At 54.6% G+C, this 26,760-nt stretch overlaps 1 protein-coding gene and 1 long non-coding RNA gene across 3 annotated transcripts; both read right to left on the bottom strand.

Moving 5' to 3' along the window:
- Positions 1-5,698: 5,698 nt before the first annotated feature.
- LOC308563320 lies at positions 5,699-10,508 on the bottom strand. Its single transcript, XR_013999778.1, has 3 exons — positions 9,783-10,508; positions 8,541-9,223; positions 5,699-6,384 (listed from the first exon to the last, which is right to left on the bottom strand). It is a non-coding gene; the product is annotated as an uncharacterized lncRNA (long non-coding RNA).
- A 5,968-nt stretch (positions 10,509-16,476) lies between these two features.
- Positions 16,477-24,773, bottom strand: SKOR1 (SKI family transcriptional corepressor 1; the record flags this gene model as incomplete). 2 transcript variants are annotated; one of them, XM_081137206.1, is made up of 9 exons in its annotated part: positions 16,477-16,571; positions 17,108-17,173; positions 17,687-17,761; positions 18,008-18,082; positions 19,445-19,516; positions 20,043-20,150; positions 21,077-21,167; positions 22,230-24,444; positions 24,667-24,773. In XM_081137206.1, the coding sequence occupies 9 exons, from the start codon at positions 24,771-24,773 to the stop codon at positions 16,477-16,479; spliced, it is 2,904 nt and encodes a 967-aa protein (XP_080993332.1). The 2 variants fall into 2 exon arrangements, with proteins under 2 accessions (XP_080993332.1, XP_080993333.1); XM_081137207.1 differs by lacking the exon at positions 24,667-24,773 and having other exon boundaries at positions 16,477-16,568; positions 22,230-24,437.
- Positions 24,774-26,760: the final 1,987 nt, after the last annotated feature.

Below are 26,760 nucleotides of genomic sequence, written 5' to 3'. Positions count from 1 at the left end.
TCATCCTCCCCAAATCCCTCCTTTGTGTGCTGTGGGACAGGCATTCTCACACACACTGCAGGTGGGAGCGCAAATTGGCAGGATCTTTCTGGGAAGCAATTTGGTAACCTGAATCAAAAGCCTGAAAAATATTTGCACCCTTTGTCCCAGTAATCCTACCTCTAGAAATCCATCTAAAGAAGCAATCAGAAATGCTGACGAGGAGAGATGTTTAAAGATGTTAATCTCACTGTTATTTTAACAGCAGAAATTGGAAACAATCTAAAGGTTCAACAGTAAGGGACAGGTTAAATAAATGGTACTTAAAGAAGATGAAATTTTGGGCAATCACTAAAAATGTAATTTTTAAAGAATAGTTGACATTAGAAACTGTTCACGAAGCAATGTTGTAAGTGAAAACAGCAGCATGTACCATATAAAAATAGCTAACACTTCTGGAATGTTAGCTATTATATACATTCTTTCACTCAACCTTCACAACATTCCTGTACAGTTAATACTGTTATTTACATTCTGCAGAGAAAGAAACTGACTGAAAATAAAAACATCCAAATCTATATGGGGAGGATTAGTGATGAATTTTATTTCCTTCGTTCTCTTTTGTGTTTTCCAATTCTTTAAAGAGGATGGATTACTTTTTGCCAAGCAGAAATACTGAATCATTCTTTCTGGTTTATATATTCTAGGAATAAATAATTTGAACAATACAGAGAAAATGAAAATTCTCTTCCCACTACTGCTGTTCTAACCACCAGAGACAGCCACAGTGGACAGTTTGGCTTTTCTATTTATATTTGCTTTTAAAATGTGTATATAGACATATACACTTTAAAAAACAAATGTGATCATTTTACCACGTCAATATTTAAAACTCAAACCTTTAGGCCTCTGCATTTTGGTCTCTGCCCTGAGAGATGTCCTGGGCTCCTTTCTCCTGGAGCTGCCCAAGTTTAATTTTGCCAAGTGCTGACTGTCTGTCACCCCAAGGGCTCTGGCTTTGGGATGTGGATAACTGAGTTCCTGTCCTATTCTACCATTTACTAGCTGTGCGACCAGAAAGGGTAATCACTTTTTCTTAGGGGGCTGTTTCTCCATCTTTCAGAAGGGTAACAGTTCTTGCCTTGCCCACTTTGAGGGGACATTGCGGTGTTCCAAATGTATGATGGGCGTGACTGGTTAAGTGCTGCACCCAAAGCAGCACTCTTGGGGCTTCTCCTTCCATTCCCCAGCTGCCTCAGGAATTCGTCAGGTCTCCAAAAGGGGGCCAGAGCACCACAAGAGGGGAAGGGGCCTTGTCAACAGATAAGCACTAGAGGTCTCCAGGCTGGAGTCTGGCTTTTGAGTCCCGCCCCCCCCCCCCCCCCAAGAAGCACGGGCAGAGGAAGTATGTCTAGGTGCGGGAGCACTATGACAGCCGTTGGGTGAAGGGCGGGGGGGGGGGGGGGGGAGAAAGCTGTAGAGGCAGCTGGGGAAAGCGGGGAAGGATTGAAAACACTGCGTAGTGTCCAAAGTGCATTTTAAAAGCTCTGCGGGAGCGAGGAGCAGGATGGTGCAGAGGCGAGGCTTTCCTCCGCAGACCTGCGGCCCTCTGGTGGCAGCGTGCAAAAGTTACAGCTGCTCGCCGGCCCCGCCTTTCCGCAAGGGGGTTGAGGGGTTCAGTTTGCCGCTCACACATCCTGCAAGCAAGGGGCCCTTAGCAAGCCCTCATCCAAGACCTCAAGCCTGCCAGAAGGGGAAGCCAGGCATGAGTGAGCCAAGACTGGAATCTGGGACTCTGGATACCCACCCAATTGACACAACCACCTCTGGTAATTGTGAAAGCAAAAGGCACCAGACGATGAAGGAGAAGATATTTTTTCAGACTATTCCAATACGGAGAATGTTCATTAATGAGGAAGGTATCAAGGAAGACGAATGGGCACCCTGGTCAGTGTGGCTCCGTGGTTGGATCATTAGCCCACTGACCAAAGGATCACTGGTTTGATTCCTGGTCAACCTGGGTTGCAGATTCCCAGGCCAGTCGTGTGCAGGAGGCAACCAGTGATGTGTCTCTCTCCCATAGATGTTTCTCTCTCTCCCCCTCCTTCCCTCCCTTCCACTCTATCTAAAAGGGAAAAATATTCTCGGGTGAGGATTAACAACAACAACAAATGTACATGTACGTGTGTGTGTGAGCATCCCACATGTTGATCTTACAAAGTGAATTTGACATACTTCTATTGAATCTGGGCAGAACTTTAACTCTCCCAACCAATAAGATGCAGCAGAAGTGACACTGAATGATTTCTGAGTTTTAGACATAAAAGGCAATATGGCTTCCACCTGGCTTCCTCTCTCTCTCTCTCTCTGAAACTTGCTCTTGGAACTTGCCCTCCGAACTCAGCCTCTACTACATTGCTACACTGTGAGCAAGGCCAGGCTACACAAGAACTCATACATGGGGGTTCTGGTTCATAGCCCTAGCCAGGCCCCCAGCTGGCTAACAGCCAGCACCAACTACAGGTGAATAAGCCTTCAGATGACTAAAGCCAAGCTGGAGACTTGAGCTTTTGAATCTCCCTGCTGAGGCCTCAGATACTGTGGAGGAGAGCCAAGCCATCCCTCCTGTACCCCATCTAAATTCCTGATGCACAGAAACTGAAAGAGATAATAAATGATTATTGTTTTAAGCCATTATGTTTTGGGGTAATTTGTGTAGCCATAGTAACTGAAACATGCAGTATGCATGAAAACCACTTAAACACAGACGATTCAATATAAATAATTATAAACAGGATGAAAACTTGAATGTCAAATTCAAAACCAATTTTTGAAAAAAGAAGACCTATATAGCTTTAAAAAAAAGATATAACTTGAGCCTTTAACAGAGAGGCAAGGAAGTAGAGAGCTGGAAAACTCCCCACCTTATCTTGCAAAAATTATAGATTTAGCTGGGATCTGATAGTTAGAGAAACATGGGTTCAAGAAAGTTTTTTACAATTTTGAAGGTGTCAACAGAATTAAAACAATAGGCTGTACTTCTAACTCACAGAAAATAAAAACAAACAAATCATTGTGCATATACCACAGAAGGCAAAAAACTAAAAAAGAGGAAGTATAGACCAAAACATGAAAATAAAGCCCAAACATGAAAATAAGACCAAACTTGTCACGATAAATATAAATGCACCGTACTCTCCTCCTAAAAGCCGAAGACCCTCCAACCAAATTAATACAATTTAATTACTACAGTGCACCCATATAACTGCCGTATGCAAGATACAGCTAAACAAAACTATACTCTTCCCATCTGTAGCATTTGCACATTAGGCCAGCAAACCTTCCAGGCGGCCCGCTCGCCAGTCCGACGCTGCTCTCTGCCCAGTAGGTGCTGAGTGCTAGTTTCCAGATGGGTGTGGGCAGACTCAGTCTAATGGAAGGGCCAAGGCTGACAGAGGTGACCACCTCAGAAAGCCATACCTGCGGGACAGGAGGTGCTGTGCAGTTTTCTGGCTGAGCAACCCTGAGCAGTGAGTGAGGGTGAGACCTTCCTCCTACATGCTGCCTGCCTGGAGGTTCAGGGCCAGGATGAGGAGGCATCATGCAGGAGACCCCAGCCCTGAGGACTTTGAGGCTTCGGACAGTTACCTAAGGTGAAACAGAGCTAATGACCAGAAGGGCAAGTGCGGGCATTTTCTCAGTCCCAGGCTGGGGCAGGTGCTTGTTGGGTGCAGCCCCAGGAAACGTGGGCGGGGTCTCAGCTAAAAGGGGAGGAGGGAACTAGCACTGACTGAGTACCTTTTCCGTGCCTGGCACTCCAGAGCATTCTAATCTTCACAACTCTGCAAATATTTACTGAGTGTCTGCTATGTGCCACACACTTAGTCATTAGAGATGCAGTAGTAAATGAAACTAAAATCCTTCTCCTCGTGCACAAATAAATATTTGACATAATTTTAGTGATAAACACCACCAGTATTAAGTACTATGAAGAAAAATTAAAGGGAAAAAATGAAAGGGAGTGCTATTGTTAAGAAGTGGTTAGGGAAGGCCTCCTGGAGGAGGTGACATCTGAGCAGAGACCTGAATTGGCAAGAGTATGAGACTTACATTTAGTGAGGTTTCCCCAGTCTAAAGAAGAAACACACCTCAGAAGGATGGTGGCTTTCCCTAGATTACAAAGTTCCTAAGACATCACAAGGGGAGGGTGTTCCTCCTAAGGTTCTGGGCTCAGGTGAAGTGCTGAGGTAGCACATGACGGTCCCTGGAACCCTGTAAGCCATTAGTAAATATTACATCCCTTCCTCCTTTCTGATGCTCTGCAGGAAGGAAGAAGAGCAACAGCTAAGAGTAACACTGACTGACTGCTACCTGAGCACCAGCCATATGCCAAGGACCACTCTTTGCCCGTTCTTTGCCGTTTTCTTCTTTCTTAGTTACAGATTTTGTTCAGGGCAGTCATGTGTGTCCTTTGCCTTTTCCAACTCCTTCCTTCCTGATGCCTGGACCTTAGAGCTCTAGCAACCATCTTGGACCATGAGTGTTTGCCCTAAATCAGGGGTGGGGAACCTTTTTTCTGCCAAGGGCCATTTGGGTATTTATAACATCATTTGCGGGCCATACAAAATGATCAACTTAAAAATTAGCCTGCTATATTTGGTCAAACATTTAATTAACTCACCTCTAATGTGATGGCTGGAATTGCTTCTCTTTGGTGAGGCCCTGGCAGGGCCAGGCCAAATGATTTTGTGGGCTGTATAAGGCCCATGGGCCAAAAAGGATAGCAGAGCCTGGCCCTGTGCCACAGTGGTGCCATCAGACCAGACCATGAAAGACAACTTATGACATGCAAGAGAGAAATTAACCTCTGTCATCTTAAAGCCACTGCTACTTGGTTTTCTATTATATGAAGCAGAACCTAATCCTGATACTTAAAGAAAATACATGTTTTCGGTTAAATATAAACATGTGTTTGCTTGAGGTAAGTTTTCCTGCTTCCATTAAAATCATTTTTGTTGGTCAGTAAATGATAATATATTTGTCTCCACACTCAAATTTACATTTTTCAAAGAGCTTGGAATCAGTATTTTCAAGTTTATATCAGAGTCATTGAGACACGGCATCTTAAATAGCTTGGAAATTAGTATTCCCTAGGATAGAAAGTATTCCTTACTCTTTTTAAGAAGTTGACTTGTTTATAGCAGCTACACATAGGTATATGTTAGGATACTCAGGAGGTAATGAATTCATTCTTTTTGAATTGAGTTAGTAGCAAATACAGAGAATGTCCTACATAAGTTAGCCAGGTTGCATCCAGTTCAAAGTGAGACTCCCAGATCACGGTCCCTGCCCTCCCTGACTGGAATGTGATAAAGATATAGGTGGTAGGTCACTGTCAGATAGCAGGTTAATGTGTTTGGCCACTGAATCATTATTAAAATAGAAAGTGGTGTACACATGTGCACACATGTACACATACATGCACGCCCTAATGAGGAGGCCGATGTGATGTAGGGGTGAACACTGGATTCAGCTTGAGGCCTTAGATGATTCACTTAATCTTTTTGAGCCTCGGTTTCCTCATCTGAAAACAGTGGCTTATAACATGGATGTATTATGAGGATTAAATGAGAACATGCATATAAAATGCCTGGTATTACATATGCTTTATTATTAACACTCGATAAATGGTAAATAAAGTAGGTTTCTTTTTTTTTTTGTCAGTAAGCTAATTTGGAGCAAAGAAGACCAATCTGTCACTTCAGCAGAAGCCTTACTCATTTCTCAAGTCACTTGAGCCACTGCCCAGCCAGGCCCAGGGAAGAGGCTGTTGAAGCCCTAACCCCGACACCCTGCCCTGGGGTGGGTCCCGGAGCCTCTCATCTCCCCAAGGCAACAACAGTCGGGTCACCAAAGCCCAAAAGAGTTGGATGTAAGTACAGATTAAGTTTCAGTTTTTATTTAAAGATCCTAATTTCTGGACATTTATTTTGGGGATTACAGTGGTGGCTTAAGCTACTTTAAGACATTATAAGTTGAAGTCTTTCCTTCACTTGGCTGCTAAAGTTTAATTCAGTCTAATTATTTCATATGGATTCGACGATAATAGTTTCATAATTTCTAGTATATTAAGCACTTAATATGTTGTGTCATTTGAAATCACATATTAAATTCAGCAAAGTACATTTTAATGAGAGTTAAGTGGTGTGAAAATATTAATACAATGTGATGGCTCATCTTGGTGCTCATATTTTGTAGGTCTGCTCCTGAGGCGCACATGCCTCGCTCACCAGGTAAGGGAAGCATTTAATTGCCTGAGGCTAGAATGGGTGTATAACAATCCAATATTCCTACCTTCTGCCATACAGTACTTCCCAGTGGGATTTTGCATTGGGCTTCACGACCCTAAAAAGCAAGTAGAGAAATCATTATTTCCATTTTAGAGATGAGGAAACTGAGTCTTACTGCTGGGCCATAAATATGGCCCTTCTTGGCTCAAAGCCATTGCTGTTTTTACTTATATCACAGCTGTTGTCAGTGTAACCTGGGGGGTTAGTGACATCGGGACTCAGGGCAGTAAGGATTTGGATCAGGTGTCATACTCCTCCTACCCTGCAACCCCACATAGAGAAACTGACAGAGACACCAAGTAGCAGAGTTCATACTTGGCAATTCTTTTTGCACCCCCTTTTTGTGTACCTTCCACAACCTAAACCAAAGCACTTCATGCTCTTAGGCTACCCTGAGATTGCCAGAGAAAAAAAGACTTGAACTAAACTACAGTGAACTCTTAAAATAGCAACAGCTCAAAATAATCATATATCAATGGCAGGATTTGCAGCAACAGAAAGAGAGCTTCCCAGATCCCTGAAATTGTACTCCTATGAGCTGCTCAAAGGGACTTCCGGCAGCCTAGGGTGTGGGTCTTCAGTTATACCCAGTCCACCTCCAGCCATGCTCTAGCTGGAGCCTTTGGAGCTTCTGGGTCAGGCCTGTGAACTCGGCATGTCCCTGCCCTACAATCTGGGAAAGCCACAAATGTCTTTCACCCCAAGTTCTCAGTACAGAGAAGGCCAAGGCTGCTTCTCTAGTCCTGGGCCCTTCTTGCTTCAAATGAAATGATAAAACAAGGCTCTCTGGTTGTACAGGAAATACTACCAGTTTAGAGAATCCTAAGATCTCATGTTTTCACTGACATATTTCCACTATGAAACCCAGTTCTTCATTGTTCAACATCAAATTAAAGCTGGCTCTGTCCTCTACCACTAGAATAGTGGGAAGTACCACTTCAGACAGTATTACGGAAACCACTCCTCATCTCTTGGGGCTGCAGCTCAGGAAATTCAGAGAAGACTCTTGGAACTTAGGCCACCTCAGGCCTACAGAGTGGAGAGAAGCTGACAGCTCTGAGAGCTGGCAGGAGCTGGGCTTCCACCACAGCTCTGAGACTGCTGACCAATGCCAGTCCTCTCTGGCACCAATACACTCCTTTAGCCTCTGCCCCTAGGGGGTCAGTGGGGATTTGGACTTCCCTGGAAGTCATGATCCCCTTGGCTTTTCCTTATTGAGTCCCTCCACTTGTCTCCTCTCTTCCAGCTTCATGGCACATAAAACCCACTCCCTCCCCTCTCCCCTCCCACCCACTTCCTCCATACTGGGCCTTCAGGGCTCAGGGGCAAGTGTGGTGTGGTTCAGCAGGTCCTGATCTTATGTCCATAACAGCCCTGGTGGACTGTTCCTGGGGTCTTCAAGCCCCAAGAAGGAACAGCATGCCCTACCCTTCTAGAATACAAAACAAAGTGTTGTTTTCTTTTTAAAATTTTTTAAAATTATTTATCCTCATCTGAGGATATTTTTTCCATTGCTTTTCAGAGAGAGTGGAAGAGGGGAGAGAAAGAGATATCAATGTGAGAGAGACATATTGATTGGTTGACTCATGCACCACCCCGGCCAGGGCAGATGGAGCCTGTGACCGAGGTGTGTGCCCTTGGCCAGGACCCTTGTCACAGGCAGTAGCTCTAATCACTGTGCAAAACCTGCTAGGGCTACTTTTTTTTACATCTTGCTAATTACAGTCTCCAGAAAAGTTCTTCAGTTCCCCAGTTACAAAAATCACAGCATGTCAAAGCTGAAAGAGACGTTAAAGATCATCTCTAGGGAAATTTCTTCATTTTGCAGAAGACAAACAAGATCAGAGAGGACCTGGGGGGAGTTGGCCAAGGTCACAAAGATAGGTGCAAGGAGGGATGGGAACTTGTTACAGAAATAGATTTGTGTGTGTATTAGAGTTAGGAAGATAAGTTTGATGTGTGTATTCATCTGTAATACACACCAACAGGTTATATCCTGCTGTAAAAATAAAATCCTGCGTATCCTGCCAACTACGCCAATTGTCCCAGTTTCTCTGGAGACGTATACACAGGTGGTTTAACTCCCAGTACGTGGATATACCACCGTGAAGGTCGAGAGACACTTTGGTTCAATAAGACCGAGCCAATAACTCAAGTTTCAAGAAGGGAGACAGAGACGAACATAAAGCAAATCACACAGGGTTTATTTACCAGTTCCCGATGGTTCTCAGCACCAGCAGGGCCACCTGGAGGATCCGCCGAAAGACACACACACGAGGTCTGAGGATGCGACCGTGAGGACGTTGGTCACTGCAGCCCTCTAGAAGTTCTCGCAGAGAGAGGCAGGGCAGAGCAAGGCAGGGTCAGCTTTCCCGGAGCTGGAGACGAAGTCTGTGGAGGGCAGACAAGCGTCCAAGGACGTGGCATAAAAGCTCCTGCTTTTAACAGTTCAGTTGAAGGGTGTGGTGCATCTTCAGTGTGTCTTATCAGGGTCCTACAGAGCGTGGGGCCTGGTTGGAAGCTGGGGCTACAAAGTGTTAATCTTATTGTGGCACGCAGGCATCACAATTACACTCGGTCACACAAAATGGAGTTACGTATTTCAAGTCTAATACATACATCAAACTTATCTTCCTGACTCTAATACACATACAAATCTATTTCTATAACAGAACTACAAGTCAGCTCTCTCTTCTCTGTACCACAATTGCTCATGAAGAAAAAACAAACAAAAAATCCACCTCTGGCTCAAAATAACGCATGCTTGTGTCCCAGGAATGGTGACCATCCGGGTCCCTCTCCTGTTGGTTTCTGCAGGAAGGCAGTTACCACCCACAAGATGTACCTGTCACCAGGACGCGTGTGTGCATCGACTGTGTCCAAGGGCTCTCCTTCTAAATAAATGTAATTGAAGATTAGCATCCTCTCCCATCAATGCTAATACGCTTTTTCCTTACTTGCAATTCCCTTTTGTAAATCCGAGGGAAACAACATTGCCCAAATTAGCTCTTTTCGCTCAATGAAGGCCATATTAGCATTCCGAGGTTTGCGTTTGCTTACTGCTTATTTAGAGGGAGGTCAGATGGGAAGTCGGGCAGCCTAGGCCTGATTTCCATTTCATTAAAAACAGGTGGGGGACGGGGGGGGGCCTCCAAAGCCCCCAGAAGCCTGGCTGAGGCTGGATGAGTCCCTCTGCTCTCAGAGCGCACCCAGTGCCTCCACAGTGCCCCCCCTGAGGGCTCGCCCAGATGGGAGACACGACCCAGGTGGCCCCAGGGCTTCCTCTGCCGGGAACTCTCAGGGCTGGTCCCTGTCATCAAATGACAGCTCTCCTGCCCACGCACTAAAGTGGCCTTCATTCCCACCCACTCTATCCCTCATATTTTTTCCTAGCCGGGCTTAGCCCTGAGAAAGCTCTTTCCTGGCTCCATTTCCACAGCAAACCTAACTAACCGCTTGTGAGCTGGCCCCGCGGCCCCGGCGCCCACGTCGCAGGTGCTGGGGTTTGGCGAAGACTGAAGGCGGGAAGCCGAGCCCGGCGATAAGCCCTGGGGGTGTCGCAGGGAGGCCCACTCCGGGCCCCGTCTTTTCTGAGTTCCACTGTGAAAGGGGAAAGATCAGTTTTTGCGTCGGAATCCCCACTTCTTTTCACCACCGGCAGGGTAACTTTGGCCTTGGTGGTTTAACCTCTCGGATCCTCAATTTTTAACCTTCAAAATGAGGGGGACGGTGCTAAGTGCCTGGCCCAGTGCTGGAGCAAAGGGCGGTGACCTTTCCCACAGCCACCACCAGCGACTCACACTGAGGAAAGCCCGGCGGGGAAGCGGCGGCGCGCCGGGGCCCATTCCGGGGTGGCGGCCGCCCCTACCCAGCCCCTTCCGGGTCACGACCGGGCGCTCCGACCCTACCAAGGGTCACGGTCCCCGCTCACGGACCGGCCGGACCAGCGGTTCGCAACAGTTTCGGGGGCTCGGACTGCACTTCCGTGGGGATCTCACGGGCACCATAGGCCCTTGCTAAAAAAACGCACTCGCGCAGCGCACAAGTTGCCTCCCGTAGTTTCCGGGCCACCGCGCTGCCGCGTTCTCTTCGCCGCGGTCGCGAAGGAGCCCCAGGACCGACTCCTCCGCGGCTAGTTGGACCCGCGCGGCAGCGGTGCGCGCTTGCGCGGACCACGTGACCGAGCGTGACTACCAGCGCCGCCCTCAAGCCTCACAGAGGTCGGGCGGGTAAAGGGCCGATTTCCCATGGTCCCTTCATTTGCATATACAATGTAAGAAGGTTAGGTAGACAATTAGATTTAATTTGTACATAATTACAAAGATACAATTACAGCAGGTATTACACAGAAACCCATAACTTTTTGAGTATCTTGGAACTTAAAAAAGTGCACAACATAGTCACCATAACTGTAAACGTTTTGAAATTCTGGGCTTTATATACTGTGTGACAAAAGCAGACGTTCGTGCTCGCTTCGGCAGCACATATACTAAAATTGGAACGATACAGAGAAGATTAGCATGGCCCCTGCGCAAGGATGACACGCAAATTCGTGAAGCGTTCCATATTTTGCCCCTGCGTTTACCTCCAGGTACACAGTGTGCACCCCGATGCAAACATTTTTCATCTATAGGCCATACCTTTTGTTTGGCACAAAGGAAACTAGCCCCAGAAGATGAGATAAGAGGAGGTGGGGGTTAGTCAGATTCCTAGGTTTGCCCTACTTTTTCCATCTGGCCCTTGGACCCCAGTCTTCTCTTTTCATCTTGCCTCTGCTTCTCTCAGCACTATCCTGAGTTCTCCGGTACCTTACACTTAAGGAAATGGCCTTGCCAAAGTTGATCCATTTCAGGTCCAAATCATAACAGAACTTTAGTGCTACGATAAACATTAAGTGATCTAAAACAGAAACTTGCAACAAGACTGACTCCTTATGCTGCCCCTGATTCTTTAAAAAAAAAAAAAAGTCCTCCTTATTGGGCATCTACCACGTGCCAGGGGCTTCACCAATATCCCATTTTAATATTTCTGACAGCCCTGCCCTATGGGTGTTACTGTCACCATTTCACAGGAGATAGGAGAGAGGCACAGTAACCTGGGCAAGATAATGTAACTAGTCAGTGGCTGAGGCAAGACCTGAGATACTTAAAGACACAGACTCTGAAAGGACTGGGTATCTACCCCCAGGTAATTCAATTGCAAAAAGCACACTCCTAAAGATGAGAAGAAAAATAACAAGTCCAACAAAGTTCATGTTTCCTGTGATGACTTTGTAAAAGAAAATTTTAATAGAAATTTTTTGTCTAGGAGAAAAGTGTTGGTGCTTAATCTTTGCTGGTATAAGAGCACGCACATAGTCCCCCCGGCAGGCCCTGCAGTGACTGGGAGCCCAGTCAGGGGCCTCCAGCGGTCGCGGGGCTCCCGGGCTCTGCGTCAGGACAGGCGGTCGGAGGCGAGCCCCAGTGGCCAACAGGGCAGCGGCGGGTACTCTCCTAGTGGGCTCCCGGAGCTGCCACGCGGCGGTGGATCAGGCATCCATTTCTATTCCCTTCAGTAGAGGTGAAATGATCCTTTCCAGGTAATAGCCGGGACAGGCGTCTGGAGCTTCTCTCGTTTCTCCCCCTCCTCTGCTCATGGCCTCCAGTGCTTGGAGTTAGAGGACAATCTGGTTTTCCTTTGGTCCCCCAAAGATGCCTGTGGTTCTTCGTTGAGGCTACTTGGGCATTGGGTGAGTGGTTTTAAATGTCTCTTTCTGGGATGCCAAATAAGCGAGAGACCAATGTTGGTGTGGCTCTCTCTCCTTATAAAGAAACATCATTTTTGGCATGATCATTGTCTGAGAGCAGAAATTAGGAAAGACAGGGAATTCCTAGTTCTGGAAAAGCCAGAGACCTGGCTGACTTTTCTGGCTCTGCACAGTTCTATGAAGGAGGTACCCTTTCCCCCTCATGTTATAGATGGGAAAACTGAGGCAATGAGAGATTCAACAGCCTGCCCAATGCCACACAACTAGTCAGTCACAGAGAGGGGATTGAGACCTACACTATGCACCTTGGTGGGGGTGGGGTGTGAAGAGTGGGACATAAGGATGTTTAGAATTAAGGGAAAGAGCATTCAAGTCCATGCTACCTTTGTTGGCGTTCAGAATTCAAAGGCAGGACTCACGTTTTTTGCAAAGAATGGCGGCTTTATTTTAGATCAGGGTAGCTGGGAATGGGTGGACTGGTATGTGCCCAGTGACCTGGCAAAATGTGAAAGAGTGAAGGAGCACCCTCTTTGTAATGCGGTTGGAAGAAGAAAGTTTTCTTATTTCTAGGTTGCTAATCACTTACGTGACACCTGCCCCCCAAACTAATCCTATTGATGAAGGATCTTCTGAGCAGTAAACCTGTGCTTAATTACCCTTATGCCCACGAGCTTAACTGCTTCCCAGTAGATGTCCAGAAGCACTTAAGGATTCCTTCCCTCAGACAACTTAGAACCCACTCATCTAGACAACGCGAGCATCTGTAATGCACTGGGCCTTGTGTTGGAGGTGACAAGCAAAAGCAAGATGTGGCCCCTGTTGCAGGAGTACTTACAGTCCTATGGGAAATAGACACGCAGCCAAGAGTAACTCAGGGAAGTGAACACCCTGTTAGCCTCAGGAACCAAGTGCCATGGAAACACAGCGATTAGTCCCAGGGATCCAGGGGTCTTCCAGCTGTGTGTGTGTGTATGTGTGTGTGTGTGTGTGTGTGTGTGTACATATATAATGTTTTTATTGATTTCAGAGAGAGGAAGGGAGAGGGAGACAGAGAAACATCAAAGATGAGAATAATTGATCAGCTGCCTCCTGCATGCCCCCTACTGGGGGTTGAGCCCACAACCCTGGGCATGTGCCCTGTCTCGGAATCCAACCGCTATCTCCTGGTTCATGGGTCAACGCTCAACCACTGAACCACATCAGCTGGGCTTCCAGGTGTCTTTTGAGCAACCTACTGGTTTCTCCCAGGGGAGTGAAAAATCCAGCAACCAGCTGCTGTCTCCACCAGCTCCTTTAGCTTCGCTCAGTTTCTCACCCCGGATTTGCTGGGACAGGTGATGACAGAGACCACCTGTCCCGCAGGCCTCCCTGTGAGGAGACCGCAGTTTCTCTGCTGAAAAAGGGGGCGGGAGGTGGAAGGCGCTTGGTTTACCTGGTGCTTTACCCTCAGACCTCGGACTCCAGAGCCAGATTTCCTGTGGGCAGAGCCAGGGGTCGGGATGAGGAACCAAACGCAGAAAGAACAGCCGGGAGGACATCCTGTGTCCCCCAGCCCGCTCCCAGTTCCCCAAGCCCCTACATTTTCCTCCGTAGGACAAGGCGCCTTAGTCTGGGGCCTTCGGACACTGGATGTAATGCCTAAAATGTGTCGCAAGGTGGCAACATTGTGGCGAGAAATAGACAAAAAAATCCTGGGGTTTTTTTTTCCAAAGCATATTTTCCCTATTAATGTTTCATTTAACTTAATTAGAATCTGGTAAACTAATTAAAGTAGCTACGAGCCCCGCAATCAGCAATAATTCGTATAATTATTGATAATTACATCCATACCGATCGTTTGGTTATTAACATTTGGGGGGAAAAACAAACCACTTCTGAAGGGACACGGAGCCCAGGAGGGTTTTTGCGACGGAGCTTTCTGGGTCGGATCCGCCTACACCTCCAATCCTCAGAGATTCCGGCCCAGATGGGGCGCCCTTTCCGTCAGGCCCGAGCTGCCTACAGCTTTCCCGGCTCCTCGGTGTGGGCCGCAGGCGCTAAACTTCCTGCCCAGGTAGACACTGTTTCCCCCTTTTTACCGAGGAAAGTGCGGCTTCCAGAGGTGCGGTTACGCCGCGGGGCAAAGGCGCGCACCGTCCAGCGCCGGCGCTGCCCAGCCGCGTCCCAGCTCCGCTCGCCCCGCGCCCGCCCCGAGGACGCCGGTCGCTTCCTCTCCGGACCCCAGCCCCACCCTTGGTACAGCGCAGACGTGTCTGGTCTGTCCCACGCGTAAGAAATGTTCCCGCTCCCCGAAGGGTCGCTGCTGGGAGATGGTGCGTCCCGGGGCCGCTTCCCTCGGCGGCGCCTCACCGTTTACCCGGCGCTCTCCCCGCCGTTCTCTCTCGCGGCCCCTCTTTGTCTGGCCCTCGGAATAACCCCGGGCTTGAGGCCTCCGAGCCTCAGTGCGGGGCGCCCTGGGGACTGGCTCCGGGCCTTGACCGCGCGATGGGGCTCTCGGCCCGCTCCCCTTCCGAGCGTCTCCCAGCCCGCGTCCCGCTCGCCCGCTGCGCTCGGGGCCCTCAAGTCGGCCCTCCCTCCAACTTCCCGGCCCCAGCTGCTCCGCGGGCGGCGCGGAACCGCAGGACCGCCTCCAGGGTCTCCACTCCCGGAGCCCTGCGGCGCCCCAAGACGCACACGCAGGGAGAGCCTGGCTGTGCCTGGAGCTGGTCATCGGGGCGCTGGTCCCCCGGGGGGGCTGCTGCTGCCCTGCGCGCTGCTTCCATCCCAGAGCGTTTCCACGGGTACAGGGGCCTGAATATTATTCTACAGAGGCCGACACTGAGGCCTCGGGACGACAGGGCACCCCTGCCACTTAGCCGAGGAGGTGAAAATGGACGCCAGGGCTGCACGGTGCTCTACACTGTGCACTTCCCCGCTGCATTTACACTTTCCTCTTACCCCACTGCAAAAGTGCGCTGCAGTTCCCACCCTTTACCTAGAGGCCCACCAGCAGGTTCGCTGTGGAAACTGAGACCGACTGGAGGCCCCAGGTGAGGCCTCAGTAACCGTGGCCCGTGCGCCCCGCCACCGCCACCCTGTCCGGCCTGGCGAGCACAGCGACCCAGGCACCTGTGAACCCACACGGAGGGAATATGAAACCCTGCCAGGGCTCCTTCCCTTTGGGGAGCAGCGGGGCAGGCGAGAGGGCGCCTGCGCCCCAGCGTCGAGGCTCCCCTGCCTTTCCAGGCCTGCCTCTCCCAGGCCCAGCCTGCGTCCCTCACTCCCCACCCCGCCCCAGCGCTCCAGGACCCGGCACCCCGAGTCCCAGCGCCTGGCAATTCTGGTAGAGCCTGGGATTCCGGGCAGCACCCCGTCTCTGAGCGCCCAGGTGGTGACCTCCTCGGTGGGACAGGCTGAAAATGGCACGAATTAACTCTTCCGTCCCCTGCGAGCGCTCGAGAGGAGTCAGAGGCCAAGGGCCCCAGGAGCTAGGCCGTGACTGCCCGCTTCGGCAGGCCCGGGCCCAGAGGAGGGTCCGACACGCGGGGAGGGTGTGGCCCGTGGGGCGAGCGAGGTGTGTCTTGAGGACTCGGGGGGGGGGGGGGGGTAGGTCTGGAGCTCGCTGCCGCCGCCGGAGCCGACGCGCTTCTCAGCCCCGGTGCCCAGAGCCCGCGCCGCCGTCCCCACCCCCACCTGTTGCGCTGCCCTTCGCTTGCCTCCGGCCCCCTCCCCGGCCCCCCGCTCTCACTTCCACAGCCTCAGAAAGTGACAGATTTTTATTTTATTTTATTAAAAACAAAACAAAAGTCACGGATACAGGGTGGTCTCCCCAAACAGGCTCAAGGTGGTCTCCATCTCGTGAGTCAGTTGTCGCCCTTTTTTAAAGTGCTGTTACATCAGGAGGTTACAAAAAACAAGGCAAAACCCGAAAGGGCCTGCAGAACGGGAAGGAAGTCGGTCCGGGAGAAGAAAGCAAAGTAACCGACCGCAGAAGTAAAGGAAACGCAGTACTGAACCAAGAGACTCACAGAACACTGACATCCATTGCACATAGCCACTTTGTCGTTAGGAACAAGTTTCAGAAGTGGACGGGGCGGGGAGCGCGGGGCCAGCGAAGTTGCTACACTGTCATCACAACGGGGGTCCGAGGCTGTCCTGGGGCGAAGAGAGGCCCCCCTCTTCCCTATATTATCCCTCTCTGTCCAGTTGACCCCACGAGGTCCAATGCCCTGGGGTTCAACCGCGGGGCGAAGTGGTATTTACACTTGGGGACGGAGACGGGTCCTGGGCGCGGGCGCCGGGCGGGGCTGTATTTACACTGGTCGGGTCCGAATGGCTTGTTCCTCGCTCTCGGCCGCCGCGGCCGCGGGTATTTACAGGAGAGCAGCATGGCTTGAGGGCGCGTGGGCGCAGCGGGCGGCCCTAGGGCAACAGCGGGGGCTTGAAGGAGCAGTTGCCTGTGCAGTGGCGGGGAGTCAGCATCTTGCAGGAGAAGTGGTGCAGGGCGTCGTGGGCTTCTGGAGAGACAGTCAGGCGGGCCACGTTGGGTGCCTCGCCTGCCTGGCTTCCCTGGCCGGGGCCCCTCCTCTGCCCTCCCGGGTCCCACCCACCCTCTTCTGGCTCAGGGGTTCTGAGGGAGAGGATTGGAAGGAGACAGGGGAACAGAAGAGAGATCCTGGCGACTCAAAACCACTGCTCTGGTTCAGTAGCCCCATTTCACAGAAGAGGAAACTGAGGCACAGAAAGAGGGAGGTCCATCTGCCCAAGGCAAGATTTGGACCTGAGGGCAGATTGCCCAGAGCCCAGAGCCCAAGGGGCTCTTTCTGCCTATCCCATCCGTTCTGAAATCATTTCCTCAGCAAAAGCAAATCCTAGTTTCCTCCTCTCTGCTTCTGATCCGTGTGGACCTGGCCTCCCCTCTCCCTAGGCCCGTCATTCATTCGTTCATTCATTCATTCGTCCATTCATTCGTTCGTTCATTCATTCATTCGTTCATTCTCCCGCACGGCCAGCGACTGGCACCCCTCCTATCTTTGTTCCTCGGCTCCCGCACCTTTTAACTTCTGCTGGATGGCATAGCGCGCCTTTCGCTCTTGGTCCAGTTCGTTACACAGAGTGTCTGGAAGACATGGGGAGGGGCCGGGGAGGGAATGAGCCCACCTGTCCGCCGGCCTGCGGGGTCACGCCCCGGCCTCACCCTCTTCCCAGCACTCAGCCCTCGGTAAAAACAAGTCGGAGAAAGAGGGAGGGGGCCTCAACGCTCCAAACTGCAGCCTGGCGGAGGGAGGAAATGGCCTGGGATGGTGCTTAAAGGCAGACGGATCTAACCAAAATTAAAGCAAACTTAGGCATTACTTCCCAGGTAATTTTACGCCTCGATTTTTAATTTAGAAACCATGGAAATTGCCGCGATAAGAAGTTCAATCACTCCATGTAATGATGCCTGCAAGCCGTTTGCTGGGCTCGCTTGCCATTCTGAGGCTAATCAGAGTATACAAAGGATATTAAATAAAAAAAAATAATTGTTAAATTACCTTCAATTTAAATCCAAATGACTGAGCCAACATTGCGGCTCCTGCCAGACGAGAGGCAGTTACGGCCCGTGCACGCGCTCACCTGACTCCCGTCTTACCTCTGACAATTTGCAGCTGTTGCACCATTTCTTCCCGATAAGCCAATTCCCTCTTCATTTGATCCTGAAAATTATCTGTGCAAATTGATTAAGTGAGAGCTGTTAAGCACAGCCCCCTCCCAGGGCCCCCGTTTCCCCCAGCCGCACCCCACCCCCTCAGTCTTCGGCCTAGTGGGAAACCCCAGGAGAGGAGGGCTCGGCGGCTTCCGCGGGGGCGCAGGGCCGCTGCTCGCGCCGGGGTCCGGGAATCAGGCTGGGCGCGCGGGAAGAAGGTTCTGGCCACGAGGTGGGGCGGGGTGAGGTGGGTAGGGATGGGGGTACCTTTGAGACTTTGAAATTCTCGCTCCAGCTTCTTGCGGAGCTCCATTTGCTCCAGGAGCAGTTTTTGCAATTCGTCTGTGAGGGGGCAAGAGTGGGAGGTAAAGGAGAGGGCTGTGCAGGGCTCAGGAGGCCCAGAGGCAGCAGGTCCTGACCTGGGCCACAGTCCCAAGACGGGAGTTGGGGGCGGTGGGGCCAGTAGAAAGAGGCCCTCAGCACTCAGTTTACCCATTTGCTTCCAAAGGATTTGGGTTAGGAAAAGGGGCTAGGAGATAAATTGCTCTGGAGAATCAAATCTGGATGGTAGAAGGCATTTTCCACTACTCAGTCCTGGCTCAAGGCGCTAAGCGGAGTGGCTTCTGCTTCAACTCCCAATTCCCTACCCTTAGAGACTAGCCCAGGAGGACTCAATTTACCCCTTCAAGAGTCAGACCTAACCCCTCCCTTTAATAATACAGAGAAGGGAGAATCTGGTCAAAGTCTTGGTCCCCAGCCCTGGAAAAAGACATACAACACTTTGTTTACAATTTCAGGAGTCCCTGACCCCAAATCCATGCTAAGAACACTCAGATAAAGCACCAATGATTTTGAAGATAATTGCATATCCTGGGAAATCTGCAACTAGGCAGAGAGACAGACCACCGATGCCTTCCTCTCTCCCACACCAATTTCCTAGCCCATCCCCGGGTTGGTTTGGGGAGAGGGGAGCAGGTAGGTACGGAAAGCCCTGCTAGTGCCCTCAGAAACCAGCTCGAGAAGTGGCACGGGGCTACTGGTATCTGGGTCTTCCCCATGGGGAGGTTCTCTATCCTTTCGTAGCAGGTGCTCAAAAGCAGAAAAAAATGGGAGCTAGAGGAGCAAAGTGGGGTTAGAGGCTCCCTTCTTCTATGCCTGAAGTCACACTCTCCCCCTTGCAGGCTGAGCAACAACCCCAGGACCTTATTCTGCAAACAAGCTGCATGCCCACCTCATTTGGGTTGGGGTGAGTGGTTATGCATTAATGCCGAGAGAAAAGTTCACCTCTGGGACAGTCCTAAAGTAAATGCCTCCTAGGAATCTTGCTATTCAGAAAGTCATGTTTTCCAGTGAGTTTCGGAGACCCAGATTGTCCTGTCTGATTGTCCACATGCATCAAGGTCCTAGGATATTTACTCATTTCTCCTTCTCACTGGGCTATTTAGACAGACCCGGCCTTAGGAACTTAAAGTTCCAATGAACCTCTGGGGGTTTGGTTCCCTCTAGCCACCCCCTACTCACATACACACCTCTGTGCCAGGACGATGTGTCCAGGGGCCCTATCCTCTCCACTTAGTGCAAACTGATTCCCCAAGGGCCCTGTCTTCTCACACACACTCTGACAGGAGTAACAAACACCCCTTTACAAGAAGGGCCCATCTCCCCCAAGCACAGTGTAGCCCCATTTCACAGATTTCACCTCACCTCTGGCCAGGTTCTCGATATCTTTCTCCACTAGCTGAGTTGCTGTGACATCCAGGGTGAGCCCATCTTCACCTGTGACACAAGGGCAGGTAGGAGAGGTTCTGTACTGGGAGAAGCCTTGGGAGGGGAAGGGAGGGGAGGGGATGGGTGAGCTTCCTGGGAACTGGGCTAAGTCAGGGACCTACTCCAGACCCTCTGCCATTAGAGGAGACATTTGCAGGCATCTGGTTCTCCCCACCTTCGGAGCCATCATTTTAGAGAGTGACCCATTGCAGGAGACCCAGGGAAGATAGGCTGTCTTAGAGCAGGAAGTGCCCTTTGACCTGTCTTAGGTGGGTGATGGTGTCCCTCATTTTCTTCTAAAATGTCCCCTTCTCTTACCCTGAATAGCTCCAAACCCACCAGGGAGGTAAGCAACTCAGAAAACTTGGCCTACACCTTGCCCGCGCTGTTTAAATATTTATCTGCCAGCCGCAGAAGGGGACCCACAGCCGCCACCCTTGCTGGAAAGCCTTCGCAAGCCACAGCCGGTGGGAATCTCGGCGACGGGGGCCCCACCTCCCGACGGGGGGCGGTGCGAGCGGATCCCAGGGCTCACCTCGGTCTGTATTTGCAGGACTTGGCTGGGAGATACTCCTTTGGTCTGGATAGGATTTCCTCGTTTCCAAATCGTCGGCGGGCGAGTGATTGTCTTCCTTATCTGGCTCTTAAAGGCAATAAACCGAGTTTCAAGGAGAGGCAAAGAACCCGTGACCCTGATACGGCCGGAGCTGCGGCAGTCCGGGAGCACGAGCCCTAATTAAAAGCTTCGCGGCCGCGGCTGTTCCCTGCTGCGCGCCTGGGCTCGCACCCTCAGGCTTTGGGCCGGGCCTTCCCTCCCCCGCGCGCGGTCTGCTTTTCTCGGGCTCCACGCCCCCTCCCCAGCCCCTCGGAAAAGAGCAATAGGAGCAGCCGAGCCCACCAGGGACGAGCGACCTACATCGCACGCAGATATTGGGGCACCGCGAGCGCGCGTGGCCGCCGGTCTGCCTGCGCCGCTCCCGCCGAAACCGCGGCCCTGGCCGTGCCCGCGGCGTGGTGGTGGCGGGGGAAACACGCTCCCGGGCTTGGCCCGCCCGGATTCCCTCGGCCTCAGCCTCTCATCTGGGAGCCCTGGGTCCCTCGGCACGCGCAGGGCTCCCCCCACCCCCCACCGCGCTGGCCGCAGCCACCACTGCGCTGCAGGTGTACCCAAGTGCGCAGCTAAGCGCCCCCACCGTTCGCTGGCCCTCGCCTGACCACGGGGGTACTTTGAAGCCCCCAAACACTTGCTTTATAAATGAAAGCACTTGAAAGGGGTGCCAGGCGTGATCTTTAAAAGGTTTTAACCCAGTGTAGCAGGTGTACGTGAGCGTGTGTTTATGTGCTGGAGAGGGAGGTCTGCTGTTAGGGAACCAAACGATGAAAGTTGTTGGAAGTTCTCGCCTAGCTTCTTTTTTCTTTCATTGTCTCTCTTTCCCTCTCCCTTTCTGTCGCTTTCTCTGCCTCTTTCTCCTCTCGTCCTTCCTCGCAGACCTCCCCTGGCCCCGGCCCTCTGCCTGCCGTCCCCCCATCACACCGGCCAGCGACCTCCTCAGGGGGTTGGGGCGTTACCGTGGGCCTCGGGGGTGCAGAGGTAGGAGGCCGCGGGCCCCAGCGCCGCCGCCGCGCTCTTCACGTGCTCGTCCCGCTCGGGCGCGTACACCTGGTCGGCCGAGAAAGGACAGGCGGTTAGGGGGACGCCCGGCCGTGGCCCGGAGCCGCCGGGCCGGGCGTCGCGGCCGCGAGGGGCTGCCGAGGGGTGGCGGGGGTCGGCCGGGCGAGGGACTGGAGCGCCCCGGGCGGCGGCGACGCGCACGGCGCAGCCCTGCGCCCTTGAGGGCCGCGTCGCTGCTGTAGATTCAGGCTAATTATTGGCGCCCGCGAGAAAAGGACCCGACACAAAGCGGCTCCCAGCCGAGGGCCGGTCAAAGCCGCCCCCACGCTCTTCCACCGCTTCCTCCTCGCCACCTTCCCTCCGCCCGCGCCGGCCCCGGGCATAAATGACGCCTTTTGAATCTGGCTAACGACTCGTGTTTTAATGGACCGAGTGGAAATGTACAAGTGTGCGCGCCCATTTTCCAGTGGCCAACAGCTCCGGCTTAGCTGCACCCCACACGCACCCGAAGCGGCCCCACCAACCTGAGAGCCCCTCTCCCGCCCCGCACACCGTCTGGACAGCTCCCCACCTCGAACCCTGTGGTTTTCAAGGCGGGAATCCGAAGAGACTTGGGGATCTACGAGCTGGGGATCCCGGGCACCCGGTTCTGCAGTGGCCCGGCTCTGGGGAGAGGCCGCCCTCTCTTCACCGCTGCTCTTCCCCGGGGCTCTGAACCGGCCCGGCCTCACCAGCGCCTTTCTCCGGCTTTGGGTCCCCCCGCCCCCCTCCTTCTTCCTCCACACCCCTTTTACTTGTCCTTTCCTGTTTCTGTGTCACTGACGGTCCCTGCCTGTCTCCTCCTCACTCCCATTAAAGAAAACACAGCACACGCGTTTCTCAGGCCGGCCCCCCGCCCCCATCTTCCGAAACCCTCGGCTGGGGGTCCCAGCGAGCCCAGCTCCACGGGGCTCCCGGAGCCGGGCCTGCTCGGAACAGCCGAGGCCTGCTGCTCAAACGCCCGCTCAGAACAAAATCCCGGCCCCCTACCCGCCCAGGGCCGGCCCCACGTCCCCGCGGGGCCGAGGGGCAGGCAGGAGGCGCCACCAGCGGGGTGGGCGCGGGGCTCACCTTGGCCGGCGCGGGGCCCCCCAGCGGCCCGCAAGTCTCCCGCAGCTCATAGGCACCGCTCGGCGGGCTCCTCTCTGGTCTCCGCACCACGTCGTCGGCCGCCACGTCCCCAAATACGGCCCGGCTGGCTGGGGGTAGCCCCGGGCGGCGCGGGGGGCAGGGGCTACTGCCGTCCGGAGAGTCTGTGGGGCGGTCGGCGCCCGAGGAGGTGGTGGACGGGGGCCCGGCGGGCTGCTCCCCGTCGGGGCCGCCTCCTGCGCTGGGCGCGACGGGGGCGCCGGGCTCGGTCTCGTCCGGGGTGACCTCGTCGTCGGGGAAGCGGTTGGACTCCACGTCCACCTCGGGCTCGTCGGCAGTGTCCACGTCGGGCGAGGCGGAGTGGTAGCTGGAGCTGCCCTCGCTCAGGAAGTCCGGGCTCACGTAGCCCCCGCCGGACCCCGGGCCGGGCCCAGGCCCCCGAGCGGGCCCCGCGCCGTAGGCGTCGCGGGCGCTGCCGTAGAGCTTGGCGATGCTCTCGGCGTCCTTGACCACGGGCCTGAAGGCCGACACGTAGGAGCCTTTGCGCGCGGGCGGCGGCGGCGGGGGCGGCGGCAGGGGCGCCAGCGGCGGCGGCAGCGCCTCGTCCGCGCCTTCCTCGTCCAGCGGCCCGCGCGACAGCGCGCTCGGGCAGCGCTCCTCGGCGCCCAGGCCGCCGTCCTTGGCCGGCTCGGCGCCGTCCAGAGGCTCGGGGCCGCCGCCGCCCGCCGCCGCCGCCGCTGCCGCCGCCGCCGCCGCCACAGCGGCCGCCACGGCCTTAGCCTGGCTCTGCGCGGCCGGGTAGGGCGGCACCGGGAGGCTGCCCGCCGCGGGCCAGAACATGGGGAACGTCGGGTACACAGTGGCCGCGGCGGCCGCGGCGGCCACGGCCGCGGCGTCCTTGGCTGCCCCAGCGGGCTGGTGACCCCAGAACATGGCCCCACCACCCGGGCCAGCCCCGGCCCCCGGGGGCAGGTGGCCCGTTCCTGGGCCGCCCGCGCCTCCACCGGTGCCCGCTCCCCCGCCACCCCCGGCGCCTGGGCCGCCCTTAGGTTCGCCCGCCCCTAGCACCGGGTCGTCCTTTTTGGGGCAGAGACCGAAGGCCGTGGGGAAGCCGTAGGGGTGAGGGAAGAGCGGCGGGGGCAGCTTCTGCAAGAGGCCAAAGCCCTTGCTGGGCACTGGGATCACCGGGTAGCTGCGTACGCCGGCGCCTCCACCAGGCCCTCCGGGGCCCGCGGGGCCGCCGGCGCCCCCTGCCAGGCCGAGTCCTCGCTGAGGGTGGGGGGGAGGCGGCCCAGGAGGCCCGGCGGCCTCATCTTCGCCACAGCGCAGGCTTTTGTGGGGCGGCGGGCCCGGGGCCATCTCCGCGCCGCACCCGGGGCCTCCCCCGCCGCCGCCGCCAGGGCCACCTTTCCCCTGCCCACCGGACCCTCCATTAGCGCCACCGCCACCGCCTCCTTGCAGCGAGAAGGTCCGCTTGCGGGTGCCGCCGTTGAACATGGCCTTGACGTCCTCCCAAGCGTGGCTCAGTTCGTCTGTGGCCGACTTGTCGCTGAGTTTAAGGTGCCGGCGCCACGAGTTGAAGTTGGCGGCGTCGGGCTGGGTGTACTTGGCGTCGGGAGTGCGGTGCGAATGGAAAATGAACTTGTTGGGCGAGAAGTACATGCTGCAGTAGCCGCACTTGATGCACTTGGCACGAGAGCTGTTGTATCGCGCGGGGATGAAGCTGCCCCGCGAGCCCCACGCGCACTCGTGCACCACATCGAAGGCGAAGTTCTCGGGCAGCTTGGGCGGCTTGTGCTCGCCCAGGAACGACTTGCACAGGCGCTCGGCCTCGCGCTTCGTGATCATGCCGCAGCGGCGCGACGAGATGGGCATGGCCCCGGCCCGGCGCAGGATCTCCAGCTGCACGGGCGTGCACTGAACGCACGTGATGCCCAGGGCCACTCGGCGGTTGTGAATCTCATTGTAGCTGTAGTTCTTGAGGAGGGTGTTGGAGATCTGCGCCAGGCACAGGCGCTCCTGGCCGTCGATGACCAGGGACACGATAGGCACCCCGTACAGCGACGTCTCGCCCACCTGGTTGGGTTTGAGAGCGCTGGAGCCCGAGTAGGGCTGCAGCTCCTGCTTTGAGTTAGGCGAGGAGTTGCCCTCGCGCCCCGGCCCCAGCTGAGTGGTGAGAGCCTCCATGCCGCCGCTCCTGCGAAACAGAGAAAGCGGAGAGCAGATGAGCCATTTTCAGTGCGGCCGCGGCTCGGGCCCGCCCAGCGGGGCGCGCCGAGTCGGGCGCGCGGGGGAATCTTGGCAGTGGGGAGTCCTAGCTCACTCGCCCCCTAGACGGGCGCCTTTTGTTATTCAGACGCATGCTGGCGCCGGAACAAAAGCCCCCGGGGTTTGGGTGAGCAAAAGGGGTAATTGAGACCTCAGGAATGCCCCGGCAGCTGGGAACGAAATCCTGTTTTCGGAATGGGGTGGAAATGGAGCCCAGAGACGGAGAGTGACTTGCCCAAGGCCACACAGCAAAGACATTGCCGAACCCAGGCTTCTCGGGAGCCGGGATCCGTGCGCCTTCGGCCACCCTCAGCCTGCCCTACCCGCCTAGGTCCTGAAGCCCGGACTTCGGGGACCGGCCTCCCCTCTGCTCTGTAGTGCACGCACGCGGGCGGGCGGGGGCATCGCGTGGAGGGGTTGGGGGAGGGGCGGTCACTGCCCAGCTCCAGACAGCAGGGGGCGGTGGGGGGGGAGAAAGGGAGGGTCTGGACGTTGGGCGGTGGGGGCTGAGAGTAGGCAGAGGCGACCGCTGTTCGCAGTGCTGAACCCCACTCTCTCCAAAGCACGCCCCGTGCGCCCGGCCCCAGGGCGGCCCCCAGGTCACCCAGCTCGGTGCCAAGCCGATAACAGCGCTGGTTTCCACAAACCCGAGCTTCTCCTGTCAGGTCCGGAGCCCCGCCAGAAAGAGTCCGGCTGGAAATAGGAATCGTTTTCTTTTCAGCCATCAGTGAGACCAGGGTCACCCAGTTCCTAATCACATTTTTTTGCATTTTTAGCTGCGTTCCAGGCCAAAGCTGGTTTCCATCCGGGTCAGCATGTGAGACGGAGAGGTTCTCAAGGAAGTTTCTCAGGAGCCACTTTTCCTTTGCTTTTAACTGCCCTCTCCCTAAGTTTTCCTCCTTCAGATACGCCGTTTTCGCTCAGGCCAAGTGCAGTCTCTCTGGGCTTCTCATTTTTTTCTGGGTGGGGGCATCTCCTTTTTGGGTATCCTTCGTTCTGGGCTATCCTGGCTCATTTGGGCTGAAGGGAATCCTGGCTGGTCTCCAAAGCCACTACAAGGGTCCAGGTCAAAAGTTGCCGCCCATCCCACGCTTTGCTCGCTGGCCCAGGGAGGGAGGCAGCTGTGGCCTGGACCTTAGCAGCGGGAGGATCAGGGGAGTGATGCTTGGAGCTCTCCAGGTGGCCGGGCCAGCCACCTGTCCTCAGACACGGAGGCTCCCACCTGGCCGGCTGCTGCAGGCGCTCCTGCAGCCCTGGCAGCCCAACCCTGAAGGCCCCGCTTCTAACTCGGTAGGAAAGGAAAACCCATTTTTAGGTAAAGGGGCAGCTCCAGCCGGACAGCGGATCCGAGTTCAAAAGCCTCCATCCGGAAGACTGGGATCTTCTGTCTGTCTCCCTCCTTCTCTGTCGAGGTGTCCCTCGTCTGTCGATCTTATCGTCCCTAAGCTGTCTGTCCCTCCCAGCTCCCTCCTCTTTCTCCCATCTGTCTACATACCTTCTTCAAGTATCAAGCTATTTATCTGCTATCTGCCTGTTTCATCTTGATCTCTGTGGATCAAATTGAAACAAGTGACCCCCCCATTTCGCGTTGAAGTCCCTGGTAACATTTAGGAGGCAAAAACACGGTCCTAAGTCTCCAGCGGAGGGGCCAGCAAGACAAGCCTCGCACCCCCCTGAAGGGCTCTCAGACGGGCTGGGGAGGTGGCCGGGTGTGGGGTGGGGGTGGAGGGCTGGGAAATGACGACGTCTTCCTGGTTCCCCGAAATCGGCAAGTGTGCCCTGCCCGCATGCAGTGAAGGGGTTGCTCGGAGTCGAGCGCGTCTTCCTCCCCAAGCTGAGGGTTTGCGGTCCCCGCGAGGTTTTTCCGAATGGAAGGAGGGGGCCCCGGGGCCAGGAGAAGGGGGCCCTGGTAGAGGGACCGAATTTCGAGGTCCAGAGCAGAAAGCCAGGGTAAAGGACTGTACGCAGCGACGAGGAGCCGCGGCCAGGGCAGCTCGGGGAGCCCTCGCCGGCTCCTGAGGCTTGAGGGGTGAGCTTGGAGTGGGCGACGAGGTGGGAGGCGGGCAGCTGTGGGAGTGAGGCTATGGAGTCTTTAGGTGTAATCATAAAAACAGCCGCAAGAACCAAATCCGAACTAAACGAAAGAAGCCGCAGGGGCAGGGTGCGAGGGCGACGGGCGACCGGACGCGGATACTCACCCTGCGGCGGCGGCTGGAGCCGGGCGAGCGGCGAGCGGAGGTGCGCG

Source organism: Miniopterus schreibersii (genome assembly GCF_964146895.1).
Source record: "Miniopterus schreibersii genome assembly, chromosome: 1".
Classification (NCBI taxonomy): domain Eukaryota; kingdom Metazoa; phylum Chordata; class Mammalia; order Chiroptera; family Miniopteridae; genus Miniopterus; species Miniopterus schreibersii.
This window is presented reverse-complemented; position numbering and strand designations above follow the sequence as displayed.